Source organism: Myotis nattereri (assembly GCF_964212035.1).
Source record: "Myotis nattereri genome assembly, chromosome: 11".
In the NCBI taxonomy this organism is placed as follows: domain Eukaryota; kingdom Metazoa; phylum Chordata; class Mammalia; order Chiroptera; family Vespertilionidae; genus Myotis; species Myotis nattereri.
In genome coordinates, this window is record NC_138086.1 from 47,188,195 (window position 1) to 47,209,797 (window position 21,603).

The 21,603-nt window shown below is 42.6% G+C and overlaps 1 protein-coding gene across 1 annotated transcript in view; it reads right to left on the reverse strand.

Moving 5' to 3' along the window:
- The window catches only part of PON1 (paraoxonase 1), a gene marked incomplete at both ends in the record, with an annotated part of 36,224 nt that extends 16,062 nt beyond the window's left edge, over window positions 1–20,162 (reverse strand). Inside the window, 4 exons of the mRNA XM_081102608.1 lie at window positions 2,291–2,459; window positions 3,626–3,681; window positions 5,861–5,931; window positions 20,089–20,162. Of these exons, the coding sequence (XP_080958734.1) occupies window positions 2,291–2,459; window positions 3,626–3,681; window positions 5,861–5,931; window positions 20,089–20,162 (370 nt within the window). The remainder of the gene's footprint in view (window positions 1–2,290; window positions 2,460–3,625; window positions 3,682–5,860; window positions 5,932–20,088) is intronic.
- Between the last annotated feature and the right edge of the window lie 1,441 nt (window positions 20,163–21,603).

Here is a 21,603-nt window from a genome sequence, read left to right on the forward strand (position 1 = left end):
TTGACCCTACCCTGAGCATGACTGAGGGTGGCATCGCAACCTCCTGATCCGCCCTGCTCTGTGCATGACAGGGGGAGGCACCCCAACTCCCCAATTGGCCCTGCTCTGAGCCCGACCAGGGGCTGCACCTAGGGATTGGGCCTGCCCTCTGCCACCCGGGAGCAGGCCTAAGCCAGCAGGTCGTTATCTCCCGAGGGGTCCCAGACTGCAAGAGGGCACAGGCCGGGCTGAGGGACTCCCCCGCCCACCCAAGTGCACAAATTTTTGTGCACCGGGCCTCTAGTCCTATATAATAAAAGGCTAATATGCAAATTAACCGAGCCATGGAATGACCAGTCAGTATGATGCACACTGACCACTAGGGGGGCAGATGATGCCCCCTTGATGGTCAATGCGCTCCCATAGGGGAGCGCTGCTCAGCCAGAAGCTGGGCTCACAGCAGTGGCGGGAGCCTCTCCTGCCTCCACGGCAGCTCTAAGGATGTCTCCTGAGGGCTCCCAGACTATGAGAGGGCGCAGGGCGGGCTGAGAGAGCCCCCCTCCCCTGAGTGTATAATTTTTGTACACTGGACCTCTAGTTTTTATTTAAAAGGATGAACACACAACCCTAGCTGGTTTGGCTCAATGGATAGAGTGTCATGCTGGGGACTGAAGGGTCCCAGGTTCAATTCTGGTCAAGTGCACATGTCCGGGTTGCAAGCTCAATCCTCAGTAAGGGACATGCAGGAAGCAGCCGATCAATAATTCTCTCTCATCATTGATGTTTCTATCTTTGTGTCCCTCTCCCTTCCTCTATGAAATCAATAAAAATATATTTTAAAAATAAAAATAAATGAGAATACACACACCAAATACTATATTTCTTTGCACTTAAAATATTTTTTAAAAAAATATACTGTTGATAAATACATAGAGAGACCATTGAAAGGGAAAATATATGAAGGGAAGTCATATGGGATAGAAGTGAAGAAGGGAAGGTCAGAAGATAGAAAATCATTTTGCAACATTTGAGTTTAAAGTGGCTACAGCAAAGTGGTTATACCAAATAGAAGTATCTAGTAAGGTGAAGGAATGGAACTGAAGAGCTGATTTTAAAAAAAAGAAAAAAAAAGAATAGCCCATTGGGGTGTTCTCCTAGAGAGAGGGCACAGTTTAGTTGTGACGTGGTTGAACTTTCTGACATGGAGAAAATAAAGAAGAGGCAAAGAGCAGTCTTTTGGAAAATGCTCAGAGATTTCTAAAACAATGAGCAGGAGAGAAAACCTGCAGAGAGAAGCAAGTTACTTAAAGAAGCAAGTGGTAAACAGCATAAAATAAGTTGGAGGGAGGGAGGGAGGAAGGGGGAAGGAAGGAAGGAGATAGGAAAGGAGTGGAAGGAAAGGAAGGGAAGGGAGGACATGAAGGAAGAAAGAGGGAAAGAGTTGAAAGGGAGAGAGGTTTGTTAGTAAGGACTGAAGACTTTCAAAGCAGTGATTTTAGCCACCCCCAATGGGTAAAGTCTGGAATAAGGACTAAAGAAGGGATTGTGTGATGAGGAGGTAGAGGCTGTGGGTGTAGACATGGCCCTCAGACCTAGCCTTACATTTTTATCACCAGGAGAACTTTTCAGAAGTACTGCCTCCCAGTCTCCCCTCAGACGGACTGAGTCAGAATATTAGGGGCTGGGGCCTGGGCATCAGGCTGTTTAAAACTTCACAGGTGCTTCCGTGTGCAATTTGGGGTTAAGAATTAACGTAGAGACCAAGGCAATGGCTACACACACACACACACACACACACAACACACAAACACACACAAACACACACACACACACAAAGGAAGAAATTGAATTGAAGATGTAAGGGATGGAGAGAGGGGTGGCAACATATTAAAATGTGGAGACACAGTATGAAGACAAAACAGTAACCAGTGGACAGGGAGCCAAAGCTGACCACGGTGAGTTTCTGTCAGTGGATCTACAGGCTGCAGGTGCCTTATGTTAGACAATCTATTCCTGTACATGCCTGTAAAATGGTTTAAAATGGAAAACCCATCCTATTAGGGCTGACTACAGTAATTATAGGGATGTGAATGTTGGTAGTAGTTTTAAAAATTAGGTGCTTTAGGAAACTTAAATATTTTAACATTCTCAGGTATTGAAGTAGTTACCATACATTTATTTAATGTAGGGGGTAAGTTTAAAATGCATAATGAAAACATTACCCATGATTATACTTTAGTTGGCTGAAAAGAAATACTCATGGGTTAACTTTTTAAAATCTGGTTTTATTTCTAACATTATATATTGTTACCTTCATCTGTGAATGTGCTGATCCCATGCGGGTTAAATGAAGACATATTGAATTTACTTCCAGAGATCCTCAATTCTAACACTTCTGGATCTTCCTCATTCAGGTCCATCAAAAGCATTTTTCCAGGCTTATCAGGGTCAAAGCTCTTTATTCCAGGGTATTTTAATCCCTTATAAATAATGAAGGAGAAAAACCAGGCCCATTACAAATGGTGATGGAGGTGGTAGATGGCCCGTGAGTTTACTCTGTCTGCTTCATGCAACAAAGTCACATGGGGAGCCCCTTGGGTGGTTTGTGCAATGGGCCCACGAGAGCTCTGCAGACCATATGCTCCATCAGGGAACCCCTCACCCACAGGCACAGACCCATGATGAGCAGCGAAGTCATATGTGTCTCATATCACAGCTACCAACCTCTGAGAAAGATAAAAGATGGAAGAGCAGGCCACAGAGGCATTTACTAAAGGCGTTTAACAATATCAACAAGGACTATGGAGATAGCATTGTTTATGGTTTTCAGACCATCCCCTGCAAGTTCTTGAAAGCATCTAGGCACAGAGGTGTAGGGGAAGTCTAGTGAGCCTTCCCTTCAGTGAGGACAATGCAGCTCTTGCTTGTTTAGACATTGGGGCCCTATATGAAATTTTGCTTAAAATCTGTATTCTAGTGCTTTGAAAAAGGTTTGCCAGAGACTGTTGTAGAGGCTGACAAGTCCTCCATCTTCTTAAGAGAAAACTAGACTGAATAAATTACAACTGGCGGCAAAGGGTCTTCAGCAGCTGGATGCCTTGTATACCGTATACTCTGAACTCCCTCATCCAAGCCTCGATGGTCAACCCCTTTTGTTTGAGCTGTATGACTACCACAGTGATCTGTACGCACGTTTCCACAAACATGGTGGACTCTCTCTTCAAAGTCAGGAAATGATGGAATAACCTATCAGCAATTTTAAATTAAAGAACTTACTCTGAAAAGTATAAAAAGCTAAAAGTCTAATTGGCATGTGAAGAGGTATAAAAGTACTCTAACTTAGCCAATATTTGAGGACACCATTTAAGTGCTTCGAGGGATAGACAGTTGAATGGGGAGCCACTGTTACTCGTTGGGCTCACAGATTGTTACAATGGAAGATAAGATAAGAGTTCAGTGTGCACACCAGGATACAAATGTGCATGGAACACGTGGTCATAATTATAACACCAGTGTGAATGCATATACAGTTTGCTTTGGGAGCCATGGGCTGCTCATTTGATTTGAAGTTAAGCATCGGTATAGAGAAGGCTTGAATGAAAGACTTAAGTACTGGTTCTAGAAAAGGGTCTATTGAAACACTTACAGAGCTAATCAAAGCCAGCCCATTAGGAAGGATCTCCAAGTCTTCAGAGCCCGTTTCTGCCAGGAAAGGGAATAGATAACATATTGTTTCACACTCTTGCAGGAAGCTCGTGGTCCTTTTTTTTTTTTATCACTCCTAACTTGAAAAGGGGGCAACATATTTAGCTCTCTTTCAGAGGGTCAAAATAAGTAATCCTTTCCTTTATTTGTCTAATTGACCAATGTGATTATATAAAAATTAAAAGACATTAATATAATTAAGTGTAATTAAAATTTGCACTTAATATATTTGTTTTAAATTGATAGACTAGAAGTTTTTCCTCAGAGTCTGAAATCTCATATAAAGTTCATGGAAATTCACAAAATGTGCAAAAGGTGCAATAATTTGAAAAATGCTTGTTGTTTATTTTAAAGACACAGAGTAAACTACCAATATATATTGATTCTTAAGAATTCCAAATCAAATAAACTCTTTGAAAAACACATTGGAAACATAAGCAAAATCTAATTGTGTCAGTTAAAATGGGAATATATTTTGTATGCAGAGTATACATTTACTATTAATTATAAATATCGCGCCCTAACCGGTTTGGCTCAGTGGATAGAGCGTCGGCCTGCGGACTGAAGGGTCCCAGGTTCAATTCCAGTCAAGGGCATGTACCTTGGTTGCGGGCATATTCCCAGTAGGGCGTGTGCTGGAGGCAGCTGATCGATGTCTCTCTCTCATCGATGTTTCTAACTCTCTATCCCTCTCCCTTCCTCTCTGTAAAAAATCAATAAAATATAAAAAAAATATATATCGGTAAAATATCACTAAGTCACACTTTAAATACGTGTACATTTTAAACATTTCAACCAGTCTAGAAACAAATGAGATCTTTTAGTTTTGTATTGATACTCTTAGTGGAGAGTTTGTTTTTCAAATATCTAGTAACATTTACTATCAATACTGTATTTGTTTTATAGAAAAAATTGCACTATGAGATATCTGACCAAGCTTTACATGCTAACTGAATAAGTCATTTGGTCTAGCCTTTCTAACCTTAGACAACTAATGTAAATAATTCTAAAAGGAAAAAGAGAACAAACAAAAAAAACAGAAAACAACCTAAGTATGGATCTCAAACAAGCCGTCCACGAATAACAAAGCTGGTTGCTTGAAACCAGATGGGAACTCAAGTCTTGTGACACTCCCTGTTGGTTGCCTACCAGCTGCTCTTCCCCTGCCCTTTTATGTTTGCTGACTGAGCCTGCCTCCTACAAAGGAGGCCTGATAATTACTGTTCCAGCTTCCTTTGCAGCTAGGGCACCAATCAGGTCGTTTAGCTCTGACTAATGAGATCCAAGGGGAAATCTGCTGAGAGCTTCTGGGGAAAATTTTCCTCCCTGATATTAAAGGAGAGAAGCAGGAGGAGAAGTCTTGTGGTAATTGCAAAGGTGTGGGAGGGTTTTCTAAAAATCGACCCTTGCCAATACCGGTTTGGCTCAGTGGATAGAGCGTCGGCCTGCGGACTGAGGGGTCCCGGGTTCGATTCCGGTCAAGGGCATGTACCTTGGTTTCGGGCACGTCCCCAGTGGGGAGTGTGCAGGAGGCAGCTGATCGATGTTTCTCTCTCATCGATGTTTCTAGCTCTCTATCTCTCTCCCTTCCTCTCCGTAAAAAATCAATAAAATATATTAAAAAAAAAAAAAAGCCGAAACCGGTTTGGCTCAGTGGATAGAGCGTCGGCTTGCGGACTGAAAGGTCCCAGGTTCGATTCCGGTCAAGGGCATGTACCTGGGTTGCGGGCACATCCCCAGTAGGAGATGTGCAGGAGGCAGCTGATCGATGTTTCTCTCTCATCGATGTTTCTAACTCTCTATCTCTCTCCCTTCCTCTCTGTAAAAAATCAATAAAATATATATAAAAAAAAAAATCGACCCTTTACTCACTGCTGTTTCTCCCTCTTCTATCTCTCCTCTGCCACTTCCCCAGGCTATATCATCATATAATCAAACATTCCACTGTTTTTGCTAAATGGACCAAACAAAAGCAAATGATCAAAACACCACAGTCCACGCCTTGGCAATGTGTTAGTGAAGGCCAACGGAATTTATTTTAAATTACCTGATTTAATAGTACTCTTCTGGTTCACAGTTTAATTTTTGAACAAACTTTAACAGGTGTCCTAATTACATAAATGGCAAGATCATACTGCAAGTTCAAATAAGATACTTCCTTCTCTCACACACTTACCTATTCCTTTCACTAAATTACAGTTCGGAAGGTCTACTGGTTCTACTTCTCGAAAAGCTGTAAGTCGTTTTCTGGAGCGGGGGGAGAAAAAAGGGAATAAAATATACATAAAACTATTCAGAAATTACACCTAAGTTGCAAAGGTAAGTAGCCAATAAATTTTTCCTTAACTGTACTTTGCCTTGGTTTCAACACCAGGGTTTTTGGTCCTCGGAACTTGAGCAATTCTATGAGGCAGGGCCAGAGCCAGACACGTGGGGTTTCTCTGCACAATATGTAATATTTGTTAGGCTGAGGTAAATAGATACACAAAGAAGATACACAATGAGTATCCTCTCGGGGCTCTGTGCACTCTGGTGGGAACAGGGACTATTTCATCAGCCCTGTAAGGAGGCCTATGTGGAAATTTGAATTAAATAAGCAACATGGTTCCAATTTATTTCATTGATGTTTTAGAGCTGCTGACAGATGGGCCTCCAGCCCGTCTGCCCAGTCTGACTCCAAAGTCGGGACTGGGCATCTGCTTTCAGGTGTGTGGCTTGAAAAATGCAGGGGTGCTTAAAAGGATTTATAACTTCAGAAAATCATACCCCAGGCCAGCATATAAAGAGGCATATCACACAAACATACCCAACGGCAGTGTATTAAATCTGAGTTCACAAGCATCAAGGGGGACATTGGAGTGAAGGACAAAGGGAAAAAGAACAGATGTGAGAAGGAAGTACCAGCAGGCTGCCTGAGTAGAGCAAAGCTATTGATGAGGCATTTGAAAGAAATGGACTAGAACATTAACATCGCCAAGATTTAAACAATAAACATTCTTTATAACTAATGATACAATATATTATCATAGCCATAGTGAGCAGCAACAATTACCTAAGAATCCTGGACATCTTATTTGGCTAAAGAAAGGACATCTTATTTGGCTAAAGAAATTATCAGTAATTACCTTACTGATAATTTAGTCTCACAGGAGGAGGAGGATGGGCTAGAGGGCAATGAACAATTTGGGTAAAATACCTACCAACCTGGTGCACAGTGATAGGGATTTGGGGGCAATTGATCTTTCATTATTCATTCAGAAAAAAAATGTAGCATGGCCCTACTACAATACCATTGGCTATCAATTTCACCTTCTAAGAGGGTCTGAGCTAAAAGGCTAGGAGTGAGGTCCAGTAACTGGCTTTGTTAAAGCACCAAGTTCGTCCTGATGTACAACCAGGGCAGAGAACCACCAGCCTGGCTGCCAGAGATCCAGAGAAGAGGAAGGCCGAGCCTGCAAGGAGCTGGTGGTTCCCTAAATGATGAACATAAACTTAGAAAACAGACTTTAGCCTCGGCCAGTGTGGCTCAGTTGGTTGGGCATCATCTCCATACACCAAAAGGTTGCTGGTTCCATCCCTGTCAGAACACATGCCTGGGTGGCAGGCTTGATCCCCAGTGTGGGGAGTACAGGAAGCAGCCATGATGTTTCTGCTGTTTCTCTCTTCTCCCTTCCCATCTCTCTAAAAATCAATAAACTATTCTTTAAGAAAAGAAAGAAAGAAAGAAAGAAAGAAAGAGAGGATGAGAGGAAGAAAGATGGAAAGAAAGAAAGAAAGAAAGAAAGAAAGAAAGAAAGAAAGAAAGAAGAAAGAAAGAAAGAAAGAAAGAAAGAAAGAAAGAAGAAAGAAAGAAAGAAAGAAAGAAAGAAAGAAAGAAAGAAAGAAAGAAAGAACTTTAAGGGAAGGTAGGCATCTGCCCCAGGACATGAGAAACTAAAAGGAATTTCAAAAATGGGAATCTGACAATCACAAAAATTCACAATAGAGAAATAAAAAGGGGAAATGAGGCAACAGTGGCTTGAAAATTTTTAGACTGAAATCCACATTAGGAAAAGCATTTTGCATAGTAGAAACACACATCACACACATCCACATACCACACCCATCTGAAATAGGTTCACACACGAATTCTTACCCTAATGCATGTGCTAGGTACATCCTTAACTTTTCTATTTAATTCTATTTCGTTTATTTGAAAATACTGGTCATAATCTGCTGCATGGATTTTGTGATCCACCATTTTTAAAAACACTGGGCTAGAGAAAGTTCAGTGGATATTCATACAATGCCCCAAGGAGCTCAAAGGACTGTTACAAGGTGTTAAGGGAGAAGATATAACCAAGGCCAGTACAAAGAGCGGCATGGAAGAAGAGGACCAAGGATGTGAAATTGCTGAATGGGCCGAGTCTGGTGAAAAATGTCCAGGAGAGCCAAGTTAGTTCTTCTTAGAGTCAAAACCCTACCAGAAGAGTGGGCATGCTGCCTGGCCCCTGTTCTAATTCTAGCTTCTCTTTCATGGAAAATCATCTCAAACCTGGAAAACAGAATGATCACATCAAAACGAGTCCAGGGTAGGTAAGGAGGCATTAACTCAGCACTAAGTGGCTTTGAGTTCAAATCTGTGGCCAAAACAAATCATATCTCAACAGGAAAATCATTGCTACTAGACTTCAAGCATGTATATTCCTTCATTTAATCCACAAACAACTTGCCAAGGTATTACTTTCCCTATTTTACAGGTGACTACGATTAAGTGGCTTTCCAAAGCCGCCAAGTGATGAAGTGACTGAACTGGGATTGGAGCTCAAGTATGAAAGCAAAGCTCACATTCAGCCCTCTACCCAAGCAAATTTTACAGAGAACAGTGCGTGAAAGCTGTAGGAAACACCGGAGGACAACTCTGCCTTGTGTTGCTATAATCCTTCTCATATTTTTCTCTTCCTCAATGATTAGAAAATATCTTGTCAAGAGCTTGATTAAGTCCAAATGTTCCAGGTCTAAGGGATAAAGTGCAATGGCTGAGATGTGTCCCTGATTCATACCCCTCTGAATTCTGGCTGGAAATCACATATCCCCTGCTGTGAATTATTCTTTGCAACCGTGCTTGCTCTTACAAGAGAAAGTGAGGATCTTTAACTATGGATTAAGAAATTCAATCTGGAACTTTCCTTGGGGCCAGACTCACCCTGATCAGTCTATTTTCTGCATACTCCTCACTCATTCATTCAATGATTCCCTATTGGGGCCTACTATGGGCCCACCGGCTACGCTACATCCCAAGGGCTCGCTAGGCTCACCGGGCTGGGCGTGGTTAAGTCCTGGGGGGTGATTGAGTACTCCCGGTGTGTGATTAATTAGCTGAGGAGGCTCTGGGAGCCGCCAGGTGAACCGCCCTCGGGGTGTTCACAGAACCAGCTGGGCCAGAGCCTCCGCTCCTGCCCAGGGATGACGCTGGCAGCCTGGGCTCCTCGCAGGCCCACCCACGGCCAGGACCCCCCCCCCCACCCCACCCCCCCTGCTGCCAGGCTGCTGTGGCTGCCATGACAGGGGCACAGCGACCGCCTGAGCTCAATCCCGGATGGCCGTGACGCCATTGCCCCATTTTGCTTCCATTAAAAATGTCTGTGTATTTCCAACCCTCAGCAACCGGCTTCCCAGCGGAGGCAGCCTGCGCCCTGGGCGAGGTCACCTCTGAGGAGACCAGGGGCTGCGACAAAGGTGATTGTGAGCACAGGGGCTGAGGTTGGGGCCACACGAAGGCTCCGGGGTCTTCACGGCCGGGCAGGCCCTCACGGGACCCGGCTCAGAGGAGAGGGATGCCGGCCTGGGCGGGGAGGGGCCCGGGTGCTGAGATGGCGCCCCTAGGATCGCCCTGGCTCAGCCCGACTAGCTCAGGCTGGCATCGGCCAAGCCCCCTGGGCCACCGCGCAGCCACCAAACAGGAGCAGCGGGTCTCCCGTGCTGTGCGCTTCCCCCTCCTCCAGAGGGAGCCACCGAGGCGGAGGGGAGGGGAGGGCGGTGCGCGGTGCGGTCTCACCAGGCGCCTCCCAAAGCCGGTGCTGGGTGTCCGGTGGATGTTGGACGAGAGGTCCGGATCGCTCTTCCAGGAACACACAGTCCAGGGGCTCTTTGTCGTGTCCAACAACAGGAATGCAGCTGAGACTGACACCCATTTCTTCCCCAGATGAGCACACCGTCCGCAGGCCGGAGGCACTGGGCTGGCTGGGAGCAGGTGCTGCACCCCGAGGTGGGTGTGGAAGCGGCAGCATCCGGGGGGGATCTGTCTTGTCCCCACAGGTAGGGAGACACAGGGACCTGGCCCGCAGCCCCAGCTCGGTAACTCGGTCACACCGGCCACCTGCACAGCGACCTACATATACCATGGCTCCCGGGGCAGAGCCCGCAGGGCAGAGGGTGGCAGGGCCTGGGTTATTGCGCCCGGGCTGCTGGGACACCAGGCAGCTCTGAACAAAAGCTAGAACGAGAGCGAGAGAGAGCTGCGTGCTGCTGTGAAGGTCTTCAGAGCATGAGGCCAAGTGAGAAGCAAAATACAGACCTGCAGGGGTGGGGGGAGGAATGTGTCAGCATGTGCTTTTATTACATAAACAAACAAAAAATGATACAGCTGATGAGGGAACTGGGTGTGGCAGACATCTTTAAGATCATGCTGAGCTTTGAACTTCAAGCTATCACCCGGCCGGCTGGTGTGGCTCAGTGGATTGAGCATCGATCTGTGAACCAAGAGGTCCCTTGTTTGATTCCCAGTCAGAGCACATGCCTGGGTTGTGGGCTCGATCCCCAGTAGGGGCGTGCAGGAGGCAGCCAATCAATGAGTCTCTCTCATCATTGCTGTTTCTAGCTCTGTCTCCCTCTCCCTGCCTCTCTGAAATCAATAAAATATATATATATGGCTATCATCCAGCTCATCAAAAAGTTAAAGCCTAGGTAATAGCTTGAGATTCAGGTCAGTGTTTGCTGAGGGTTGGAAATACACAGACATCTTTTTGTTTTTTTTGTTTTTGTTTGTTTTTAAAAAAATATATTTTTATTGACTTCAGAGAGGAAGGGAGAGGAAGAGATAGATAGAAACATCAATGATGAGAGAGAATCTTTGATTGGCTGCCTCCTGCATATCCCACACTGGGAATGGAGCCCACAGCCTGGGCATGTGCCCCAACTGGGAATCGAACTGTGACCTCCTGGTTCATAGGTCAATGCTCAACCACTTAGCCATGCTGGCTGGGCCTCATTGTAGTTTTGATTTGCAGTGCCTTAATGACCAGCGATATTGAGCATCTTTTCATGTGCGTATTGACTATTTATAAATCTTCTTTGGAGTGATGTCTATTTCGATCTTTTTCCCATTTAAAAATTGGGTTATTTATCCTTTTTTTTTGAGTTGTAAATTCTTTATGCATTCTGGATATAAGGCCTTATCAGATTACATAATCTGCTAATATTTTCTCCCATGTGGGTTGTGTTTTCACTTTCTTGATAATATCCTTTGAGGCACAAAAAAATAATTTTGATGAAGCCCAATTTACCCATTTTTTTTTCTTTTGTCACTAGTGCTTTTGGTATTATATCTAAGAAACCATTGTCTAATCTAAGGCCAGGAAGATTAACTCCTATGTTTTCTTCATATACTTTCATTTTTGCATTTAGGTCTTTGATAAGTTATTTAAAAAAATTTTTTTTCCTATTTATTTTTATAATGTTAATAGAAAATGAATGTCTTTTATTTTCTTAAATAAACCCAAAGATTTCTAAAGTGCCAGTTTATGGAAATCTTTTTCCTGGTGTTAGGGTAGCCTGTTGTAATTATTTGAATGCATCCTCTTTAACAGTAATATAACTAACTTCTTTTAGCATCCACTCAACTGAGCGCATGTGTGTTTTTTAGGATGTGGAAAAGGGATATTACAGTGACCGAGATGCTGCAGATGCTGTTAAACAAATCCTGGAGGCCGTTGCTGTAAGTATGAAGTGACAGCTGTAGTGCAACTCCCAGTAATATCTTCCTTCCTTTTCTAGAATATTTTTTATTTTATCTTATTTTTTTATCTTTAATTTCTTTATTGGTTAAGGTATTACAAATGTGTCCTCATCCCCCCACTAACCCCAACCTCCCCCCCCCCCCCCGCCACTCATGCTCTCATCCCCCTGTTGTCCATGTCCATTGGTTTGGAGATCTCCTCCCCTTACCTCCACCCTCCCGTACTTTCCCTCTGGGGATTGATAGTCTGATCACTGTTTCTCTGTCTTTGGATCTGTCCCTGTTCATCAGTCTATGTTGTTCTCTATATTCCACAAATGAGTGAGATCATGTGGTATTTATCTTTCTCTGACTGGCTTATTTCACTTAGCATAATGCTCTCCAGTTCCATCCATGCTGTTGCAAATGGCAAGAGTTCCTTCTTTTTTACCACATCATAGTATTCCATTGTGTAGATGTACCACAGTTTTCTAATCCATTCATCTGCTGATGGGCACTTAGGCTGTTTCCAAATCTTAGCTATGGTGAATTGAGCTGCTATGAACATAGGGGTGCATATATCCTTTCTGATTGGCGTTTCTGGCTTCTTGGGATATATTCCTAGGAGTGGGATCACAGGGTCAAATGGGAGTTCCATTTTTAGTTTTTTGAGGAAACTCCATACTGTTCTCCACAGTGGCTGCACCAGTCTGCATTCCCACCAGCAGTGCAGAGGGTTCCTTTTTCTCCACATCCTCTCCAGCACTTGTTGTTTGTTAATTTGTTGATGATAGCCATTCTGACAGGTGTGAGATGGTACCTCATTGTTGTTTTGATTTGCATGTCTCGTATAATTAGTGACTTTGAGCATGTTTTCATATGTCTTTCGGCCTTCAGTATGTCCTCTTTCAAAAAGTGTCTATTTAGGTCCGTTGCCCATTTTTTTGATTGGATTGTTTATCTTCCTTTTGTTGAGTTGTATGAGTTCCCTGTAAATGTTGGAGATTAAACCCTTATCGGTGATAACATTGGCAAATATGTTCTTCCATGCAGTGGGCTTTCTTGTTGTTTTGTTGATGGTTTCCTTTGCTGTGCAAAAGCTTTTTATTTTGATGTAGTCTCATTTGTTTATTTTCTCTTTAGTTTCCATTGCCCTAGGAGCATTATCAGAGAAGAAATTCCTTCGGCATATGTTTGCAATTTCGCTGCCTGTGGATTCCTCTAGTATTTTTATGGCTTCCCGTCTTACGTTTAAGTCTTTTATCCATTTTGAGTTTATTTTTGTGTATGGTGTCAGTTGGTGATCTAGTTTCATTTTCTTGCATATATCTGTCCAGTTTTCCCAACACCATTTATTGAAGAGACTATCTTGACTCCATTGTTTGTTCTTGCCTCCTTTGTCAAATATTAATTGAGCATATTGGTTCGGGCCAATTTCTGGGCTCTCTATTCTATTCCATTGATCTATATGTCTGTTCTTGTGCCAGTACCAGGCAGTTTTGAGAACAGTGGCTTTGTAATACAGCTTGATATCTGGTATTGAGATCTGACCTACTTTGTTCTTCTTTCTCAGGATTGCTGCAGCTATTTGAGGTCTTTTTTTATTCCAGATGAATTTTTGGAACGTTCGTTCTAGATCTGTGAAATATGCCATTAGTAATTTAATGGGGATTGCATTGAATCTATAGATTGCTTTGGGTAGTATGGACATTTTGATGATGTTGATTCTACCAATCCATGAACATGGTAAGTTCTTCCATCTGTTTATGTCTTCCTCTATCTCTTTTTTCAGTGTCCCGTAGTTTTTCGTATATAAGTCTTTTACCTCCTTAGTTAAGTTTATTCCTAGGTATCTTATTTTTTTTTGGTGTGATGGTAAATGGGATTGCTTTTTTAGTCTCACTTTCTGTAAGTTCACTATTGGTGTAAGGAAATACCATAGATTTCTTGGCATTAATTTTGTATCCTGCTACATTGCCGAATTCATTTATTAAATCTAATAATTTTTTTGATGGAGTCTTTAGTGTTTTCTATGTATAGTATCATGACATCTGCAAATAAGGACAGTTTTACTTCTTCTTTTCCAATTTGGATGCTTTTTATTTCTTCTTCTTGTCTGATCACAATGGCTAGTACTTCCAGTACTATGTTGAACAGAAGTGGTTAGAGGGGGCATCCCTATCTTGTTCCTGTTCTTAGAGGAAATGGTTTTAGTTTTTGCCCATTGATTATGATGTTGGCTGTGGGTTTGTCATATATGGCTTTTATTATGTTGAGGTATGATCCTTCTATTCCTACCTTGCTGAGAGTTTTTATCAAGAAAGAGTGTTAGATTTTGTCAAATGCTTTTTCTGTGTAATTGATATGACTATGTGATTTTTATCTCTCAATTTGTTTATGTGATGTATCACGTTTATTGATTTGCGGATACTGTACCATCCTTGCATGCCCGGGATAAATCCTACTTGGTCATGGTGTATGATGTTTCTGATGTATTGCTGGATCTGATTTGCTAGAATTTGTTGAGTATTTTGGCATCTATGTTCATGAGGGATATTGCAGACATTTTTAATGGAAGCAAAATGGGGCAACGGCATCACGGCCATCCGGATTGAGCTCAGGCGAGGCAGGGCGGGTGCTGTGCCAGTGTCATGGCAGCCACAGCAGCCTGGCGGCAGGGGGGTGGGGAGCCCTGGCCATGGGGGGGGCCTGCGAGAAGCCCAGGCTGCCAGCTTCATCCCTGGGCAGGAGTGGAGGCTCTGGCCCAGCTGGTTCTGCGAATACCCTGAGGACGGGCACCTGGCGGCTCCCAGAGCCTCCTCAAGGTAATTACTTAATCACACCCCTGCCAATGAGCCTTTGGGAGTGGCGGGTGAGCCTAAGCCGGGTCTGTACCCAAGCTTTTAATGCTGAAGCTAACCCCCTTTTATCTTGTTCTGTCAACAGTGGAGATAGAAGTAACTTTCCTAACTTAAATAACCATCCTGGAACATAGTTCTGAGGTTACTCTTTAGCTTTCTCATCTCCTCCCCCTCTCCTCCCCTCTCCTCCCCCTCTCCTCCCCCTCTCCTCTCTCTTTCCTCCCAGTGTACAATTTTTAAGCAGTGTACTTCTGACTTTGAGACATAAGCAACAATTCCTATGTTTTTAAGTTTTTATTTATTGATTTTAGATATAGAGAAAAAGGGGTAGATAGAGAGAGAGACTTTGATGCTCCACCTATCCATGCACTCATTGGTTGATTCTTGTTTGTGCCAAGACCAGGGAGCCAACCCACAACCCTGGTGCATCAGGACTATGCTCCAGCCACAATGGTCAGGGTCAGTAACAATTTCTTTATCACTCAGGAAGACAAACATATTTCTGCCCCTAGCAAAAAGTTGGTTAGATAAAATTCAAAGCTTATTTTGTGAATCAGGAAAAAAGAAGTCAAGATTTTTAAGTCTATTGAAAATAAACTTGAATTTTATTTTGAACTAGATCAATATAAACATACTGGAGGCCTAGTGCATGGATTCGTGTACCAGTGGGGTCCCTCGGCCTGGCCTGTGCCCTCTTGCAATCTAGGACCCCCATCGGGGGATGTCGGGTAGTCAGTTTCAGCCCAATTCCTGGAGGCCTATTCCAGAGAGGAGGGAACCCGATCCTGTGCGTTGAGCATCTGTCCCTTGGTGGTCAGTGCATGTCATAGTGACCGGTTGTTCGGTCGCTTAGGGTGTTATATATAGAGATAGATGGAAGAAAGGAAGGTAGGAAGAGTAGAAAGATGAGTATATTTCTTAAGACATGTGTGAATTATGTCATTAGTTTTTCCTTATTACCATGTCTATTATAAATATAAATTTATGAATTATATTACATTGATGTTTCTTAAACTTGCCTTGCTAACACCAAGGGTGATTATTTAAACATGTAAATTAATAGGTTCCTTTTCTGCTTCTGTTGCTTTGAAGATCACCCAAGAATTTGTGATTCTTATGATAGGCAGTAGAGGAAACATTTCTTAAGACATCAAAAACAAAACACAGATTTAAATTGCTTAATTTTCACATATTTTTTTCAGTTTAAATGTTAACAAAGGACTTACTATATGCCAACTTACACATTTGAGGGAAATGTGAATTTTATAAGTCAGTACCTACTTTCCAAATAGACTATTCTAGTTAAGGAGATAAGCTAAGTATCTCAAAAATAATTATATAAGAAAGGTAATATTTTCGATCTTGCATTTATTAAATCATTCACTTAGTAAATATATATTCACCAATTACAGAATAGGCATTGTGTCAAATTAGGGGGCTACACTGGTGAGCAAAAATAAGCAGAAGTCCTACCTTTTTGGAAATTCTAGTCTAAAAAGGAGAAAGTCGCCCTAACTGGTTTGGCTCAGTGGATAGAGCATCGGCCTGCGGACTTAAGGGTCCCAGGTTCTATTCCGGTCAAGGGCATATACCTTGGTTGCAGGCACATCCCCAGTGGGGAGTGTGCAGGAGGCAGCTGATGGATGTTTCTCTCTCATCGATGTTTCTAACTCTCTATCCCTCTCCCTTCCTCTCTGTAAAAAATCAATAAAATATATTTTTTTAAAAATAATTAAAAAATAAAATAAAAAGGAGAAAGTCATTACACAAATTTGTAACATAAAATGCGGTACACATTATGAAAGCAATGAATGATTCCATTAGTATGTACCACACAAACAGTGATTTAGTCACAGGTGCTGAGAAATTTTTTTCTGAGTAAATAAATTTGAGGTGAGGATAAGGAAACAATAACAAGATGAAGGAAGGAAGGCAACTATTCCAGGTTACAGGAAGTGCATGTGCAACATTCCTGGGAAATCATGGTGCACATAAAAGACTATGGTGCTTTAAGAGGAAGGGGACAAATAGAGTGGGGTGAGGTTGAAAAGATCAGATTACTCTCTTAAAGTACATCAGACCCTCTTGGAAGGGTCTCTTAAGATACATCATTCATTTTTTTATTTTTTATTAAGTCATTCATTTTTATCTTCATTTTTTAAAAAGTGTTCAGAAATGGGATGGCTTGTTAAGATTTGCATTTTGAAAAGATTATATTGGCTATGGTGTGGAAAAATGACTAAAGCAAGGAAGTCTACATTTGAAGAGGTGAGTGGGAAGCTTCAAGATGTTCCAAAGGGAGAGCTAAATAACCTGAACTAGGACAATCGAGATGGAGACTAAAACAGACAGACAATGTGTTTGGAAGCTAAAGCAACAGACCTGGATGGTTAATTAATTACCATCAGCTGTGGTAGGGGTTAGGGGGAGGAGGAGGACATTTCAGGGATGGCGGTGACTGACTGAGATAGGGAGTGGTAGCAGAGGAACAGGTTTGAGGAATAAAGAGGAAGTACATGAGGACAGTTTTGAACATGATAAATTTGAGATGCCTTGGAGATATCCCAGTAAAGCTGAGTAGGTGAGTAGAAATTCTGATCCAGAGATCAGAGACATCTGGAATGAAAATAGATCATTGTGAATCACCAAGAAATAGATAGTAATAGAAACTCTGGTGCAAATGAGATTGTCTAAGGATATAAAGAAGTAAAAAACAAAAAACACCCTGTGATACAGTTGGTAAAGAGGAGGAGATAGCAGAGACTGAAAAAGGAAAGAGAAGTGCGATTTGGAGCAGGGAGTATACAGGACAAAACAACATGGAAGAATTATTTAAAAATGGAAAAGAGCAATCAATAGTTTTACATATGAAAAAGGTCAATGAAGATGAGATCTGAAAAATAGCCATTGGATTTAGAGACAGGAATGTCACTGATGACATTTTGTCAAAGTGATAAGGCTGGAAGTCAGTTAGTCATGGATTAAGGGATGAGAGGTTAATGGTGACAGATTTCTAAAATAAAAAACTTCTTTTTTTCTTTTAGAAGACTGATTATAAAGATGAGAGGTAAGGCATGGCAGTGCTGATTTCAAATGCAAATCAACATCTCAAATACAAGATTTCCCAATAAAAACATGATCTTTACTTTATTACTCATTCTTTTAACTTCCTTTTACATTTCTCTCCTATTAATATACACCACATGCCTCTCTATTACTGAAGCTAGTAATCTTGCTCTAACATAATCCCTCTACCAAGCTTTCAGTAGTCCCATCCCTCCTTGCAACAGGTTGAATGGTCTCTAATACTGTGAACTCTCCTTCCCCTCTCCCCAAATGAACACAATCTCCAGAAGATCCACCATAGTTCTACCAGTTAGTTAACAACTTCAGTAAATAACTGTTTCTTAAACATAGTTTGCTCATCTAAAAGGAAAGAATTATGAATTTCCATGAAAGGTGAAAGAAATAGTGAATATGATCATTACATTTCCTGATCACTATAGATGTCAATAACTATCAGTTAAATTTATGCATGATGTCTCTTGTGACATATTAACAACAAGATAAGCACTGGCTAGGTGACTCAGTTTAAATTCTTGGTCAGGGAGCATAGCTAGGTTGCATGTTTGATCCTGTCGGGGCATGCACAGCAGGCAACTGATTAGTGTTTCGATGTTTCTCTCTCACATCGGTGTTTCTCTCTCTCTCTCTCTCTCTCTCTCTCTCTCTCTCTCTCTCTTTCTCTCTCTCTCTCTCAAATTAATAAAAGCATATCCTCGGATCAGGTTTACAAACAAATAAATTAAATTAATAAATAATAGGCCCCAAATAGAGTGACTTATGTTAAGCCCTTCAGGGGTCCTCAAACTACGGCCCTTGGGCCACATGCAAATACAAATATTGTATTTGTTCCCATTTTGTTTTTTACTTCAAAATAAGATATGTGCAGTGTGCACAGGAATTTGTTCATAGTTTTTTTTAAAACTATAGTCCGGCCCGCCAATGGTCTGAGGGACAGTGAACTGGCCCCCTGTTTAAAAAGTTTGAGGACCCCTGCATGTTATTAAACTGAGACAATTAAGGCTTCAGCTTCTTCTTCTTTTTTTTTTTTAAATATATTTTATTGATTTTTTTTACAGAGAGGAAGGGAGAGAGACAGAGAGTTAGAAACATTGATCAGCTGCCTCCTGCACATCTTCTACTGGAGATGTGCCCACAACCCAAGTACATGCCCTTGACCGGAATTGAACCTGGGACCTTTCAGTCCGCAGGCCGATGCTCTATCCACTGAGCCAAACCGGTTTCAGCAATGTTTGAGATTCTTAAACTAGTCCATCAGGAGTCTCCTAATAGACCCTCCACCATCCCCTAAGAGAAAGTAACCTTGCAATAATCAACCTGCTTTTCTGCTTACTATAATTTCCTTGTTTTTGCTCCCATCTACCTATAAAAGTCTTTCATTTTGTATTACTCCTTGGAGGTACATTCTAACTGCTAAGTTGGATGCTGCTAAACTCCTGAATCAATGAATAAATCCAATAATATCTTTAAAATTTACTTAGTTGATTTTTTTAACACCAGTTTCGATCCAGTTTCGATTCAGTAACTATGTGTAAAAATGAGTAAGAATGATACAAGATTCTGGTGAGAAAATTAACATATAATTAGAATTCAGATTAGCTTGGGGGGTATTTAATATATTTTTATATTAAAAAATAAAATAATAAAAAATCAATTAATTTTAAAAAAAACCTCGTCAGAATGTAAGCTTCTAATTAGCCCATAAGGTTATATAATTTTTTTAAAATCCAAAATGTTCAATTTGACTTTTAGTAATGTTTTACTTCAAAGTCAACAGCAAGGTAGGGATTAAATGATCTCTAGACTTTGAACCCCTGTAAAAAGTTACCACAAAACAACTGATACTTTCTTAAAACTATCCCCCTACCCTCAGTATCTAACAACATAAAAATTCTTCAAGGGAAGTTGCGCACTAACATTCATCCGGTAGTTGCTATGTCCCAGGCACAGTGTTAATTGCTTCCTATATGAGTGAAGCAGCATGTTAGGGATGTAAAGTGATTTGTCCAAGATCCCACAATGGAAGGGACAGAGTGAGAACCCAGGATTTCAAATGCCAGTGCCAGGGTTCTCCCCCTCCTTACCCCTTCTCCTCAGTCCCCACTGGAGGCGTGGGTCATGTTGGGGCCTCCTTTCCCTGGTTCACACAATATCAGGGCGCCCCCCAGTCTGGTTTTCTGTTTTGAAGGGAAATTGAGAAGTGACTCTGTAGCCAGGCACACAGGTCTTCATGAAAAATTAGTTCTTGTATGCCAACTTACCCCATCTCTCAGACCTTGAGCAAGGAAATGTTTTCAAGTGTCACACAAAAGTTGGACAATCATTTACAAAACCCCTGAGGGATGTCCATCCAGCACTTGCCTGCAGATTTTCTGTTAAGAGCCTGGACCCCACTTTGAGGGGAGGGTGGCAGGGTTGTCCTGGGCTGGTAGGGGGTGGGGTGGGGAGAACAGGTGCTGCAGCCCACACCACAACCCGACTTACTGGTAAGAAGATTGGTGATCCTTGAAGTGTGTCATCGCCAGTCCCAAGAGGGTGAGCACCATCAGCTTCGCCATGGCCTGGGGCAGACTAACAGTGGATGGACTGACTGACTGCGACACGACCGACCGACACTACCGACCAGCAAACCTGCCTGCCTGCAACCTTACACCATGGGAAATTGTCCCCCGCCCCCGCCCGGTCCCGCCCCTCCGGCCAGCCCTGGGGGCTGGGCACACAGAAGGTGGCGCTGGGGTTGGCTCAGCACTTGCCTGAGGCCGGGAGCTGCGGGCTCCCTGAGACTTTAAAAGGAGGAAACCGTGAACAGCTGCTGAGACCGGGAAAGGAGAGGAGAACCAGGAGGTCGGAGCTAAAGGAGAGCCAGGCTTTAAAGGGCGCTCACTTTGCGCAACCAGGTCCTAATCCTAGTGGTTCAGGCGGGCTTGGTAACTTGATGTCCCCGACTCAGCCAGAAAAGGCATAGGAGGAAGGGATGGCACAGAAGGTGACCACTGTGTGTCCCCTTCAAACATCTGGGTATCAAGCATCTCATTCTTCAACACCATTCCTGACCTTACAGCTCAACAAGGACATTGCTCCGGTGTGCATAATACACGTATTCTATGGAGAAGTATGAAGCAGTGGGGAGAGATAAGGAGCGCTGAGGTACCACTTAAGGAAGGGGGGGGTCATGGAAGGTCTCACTGATAAGGGGACTTCTGAGCAAAGCCAGCTAGGAGTTGCCTCTGCAAAACCATCTCTCCTGTCTAATGAATCAGGTGTTTCCTGCTCCACTTGTGGCCAGCCCCTCCCCTTCTCTGGGTCTCTTTTCTTCTTTCCTTCTTAAAGATTTTGGTCCCAGTTACACCTTCTCTGTCCTACAGCATGTATTCTTCCTCTTTTCTGGAATATGGCCATCAGACACCAACATGCTTTATTGTCACTCACAGTTTTCTAGGGAAATGCTCTTCGATCCCGCATCCTAATGACTGCCCTCTTTCTCTGCTTCTGTGAAAAAGTAAAATCTCTTCGAAAGACTTGTCCACAGTAGCTGCTTTCATCTTATTACTTCTTGTGACAGATTAATGATGGCCACCGATACTTTGACACTCCTCCCATTGAGAAGTGGGTAAAGAATCCTTCCCTTCAAGTTGGTGCTGATTCTGTGAATGCTTGGATTCATAAAATAGAGTGGTACTGTTTACTAGTAAGTGTAAAGGCACAGCCTTGGATACTAGCAGCTTCTACCTCCTGTCACTTGGAACACTTGCTCTTTAACCTTGAGCATCTGTGTAATAAATCTGACCACCCCACTGGACTGTCTTTGTGAAAGTCCCTGAAGACATGGAGAAGGAAAGTGGCCAGCGAAGGCCAGCCTTCTAGCTAGGTCTAAGGCAACAGACATATACATGAGTGAAGCCTTCTTGGACACTCCAGACTAGTCCAGCCACCAACTGAATACCACTGATGCACCTCAGTTGACACAATGTGGAGCAGAAGAATGGGCCTGCTGAGCCC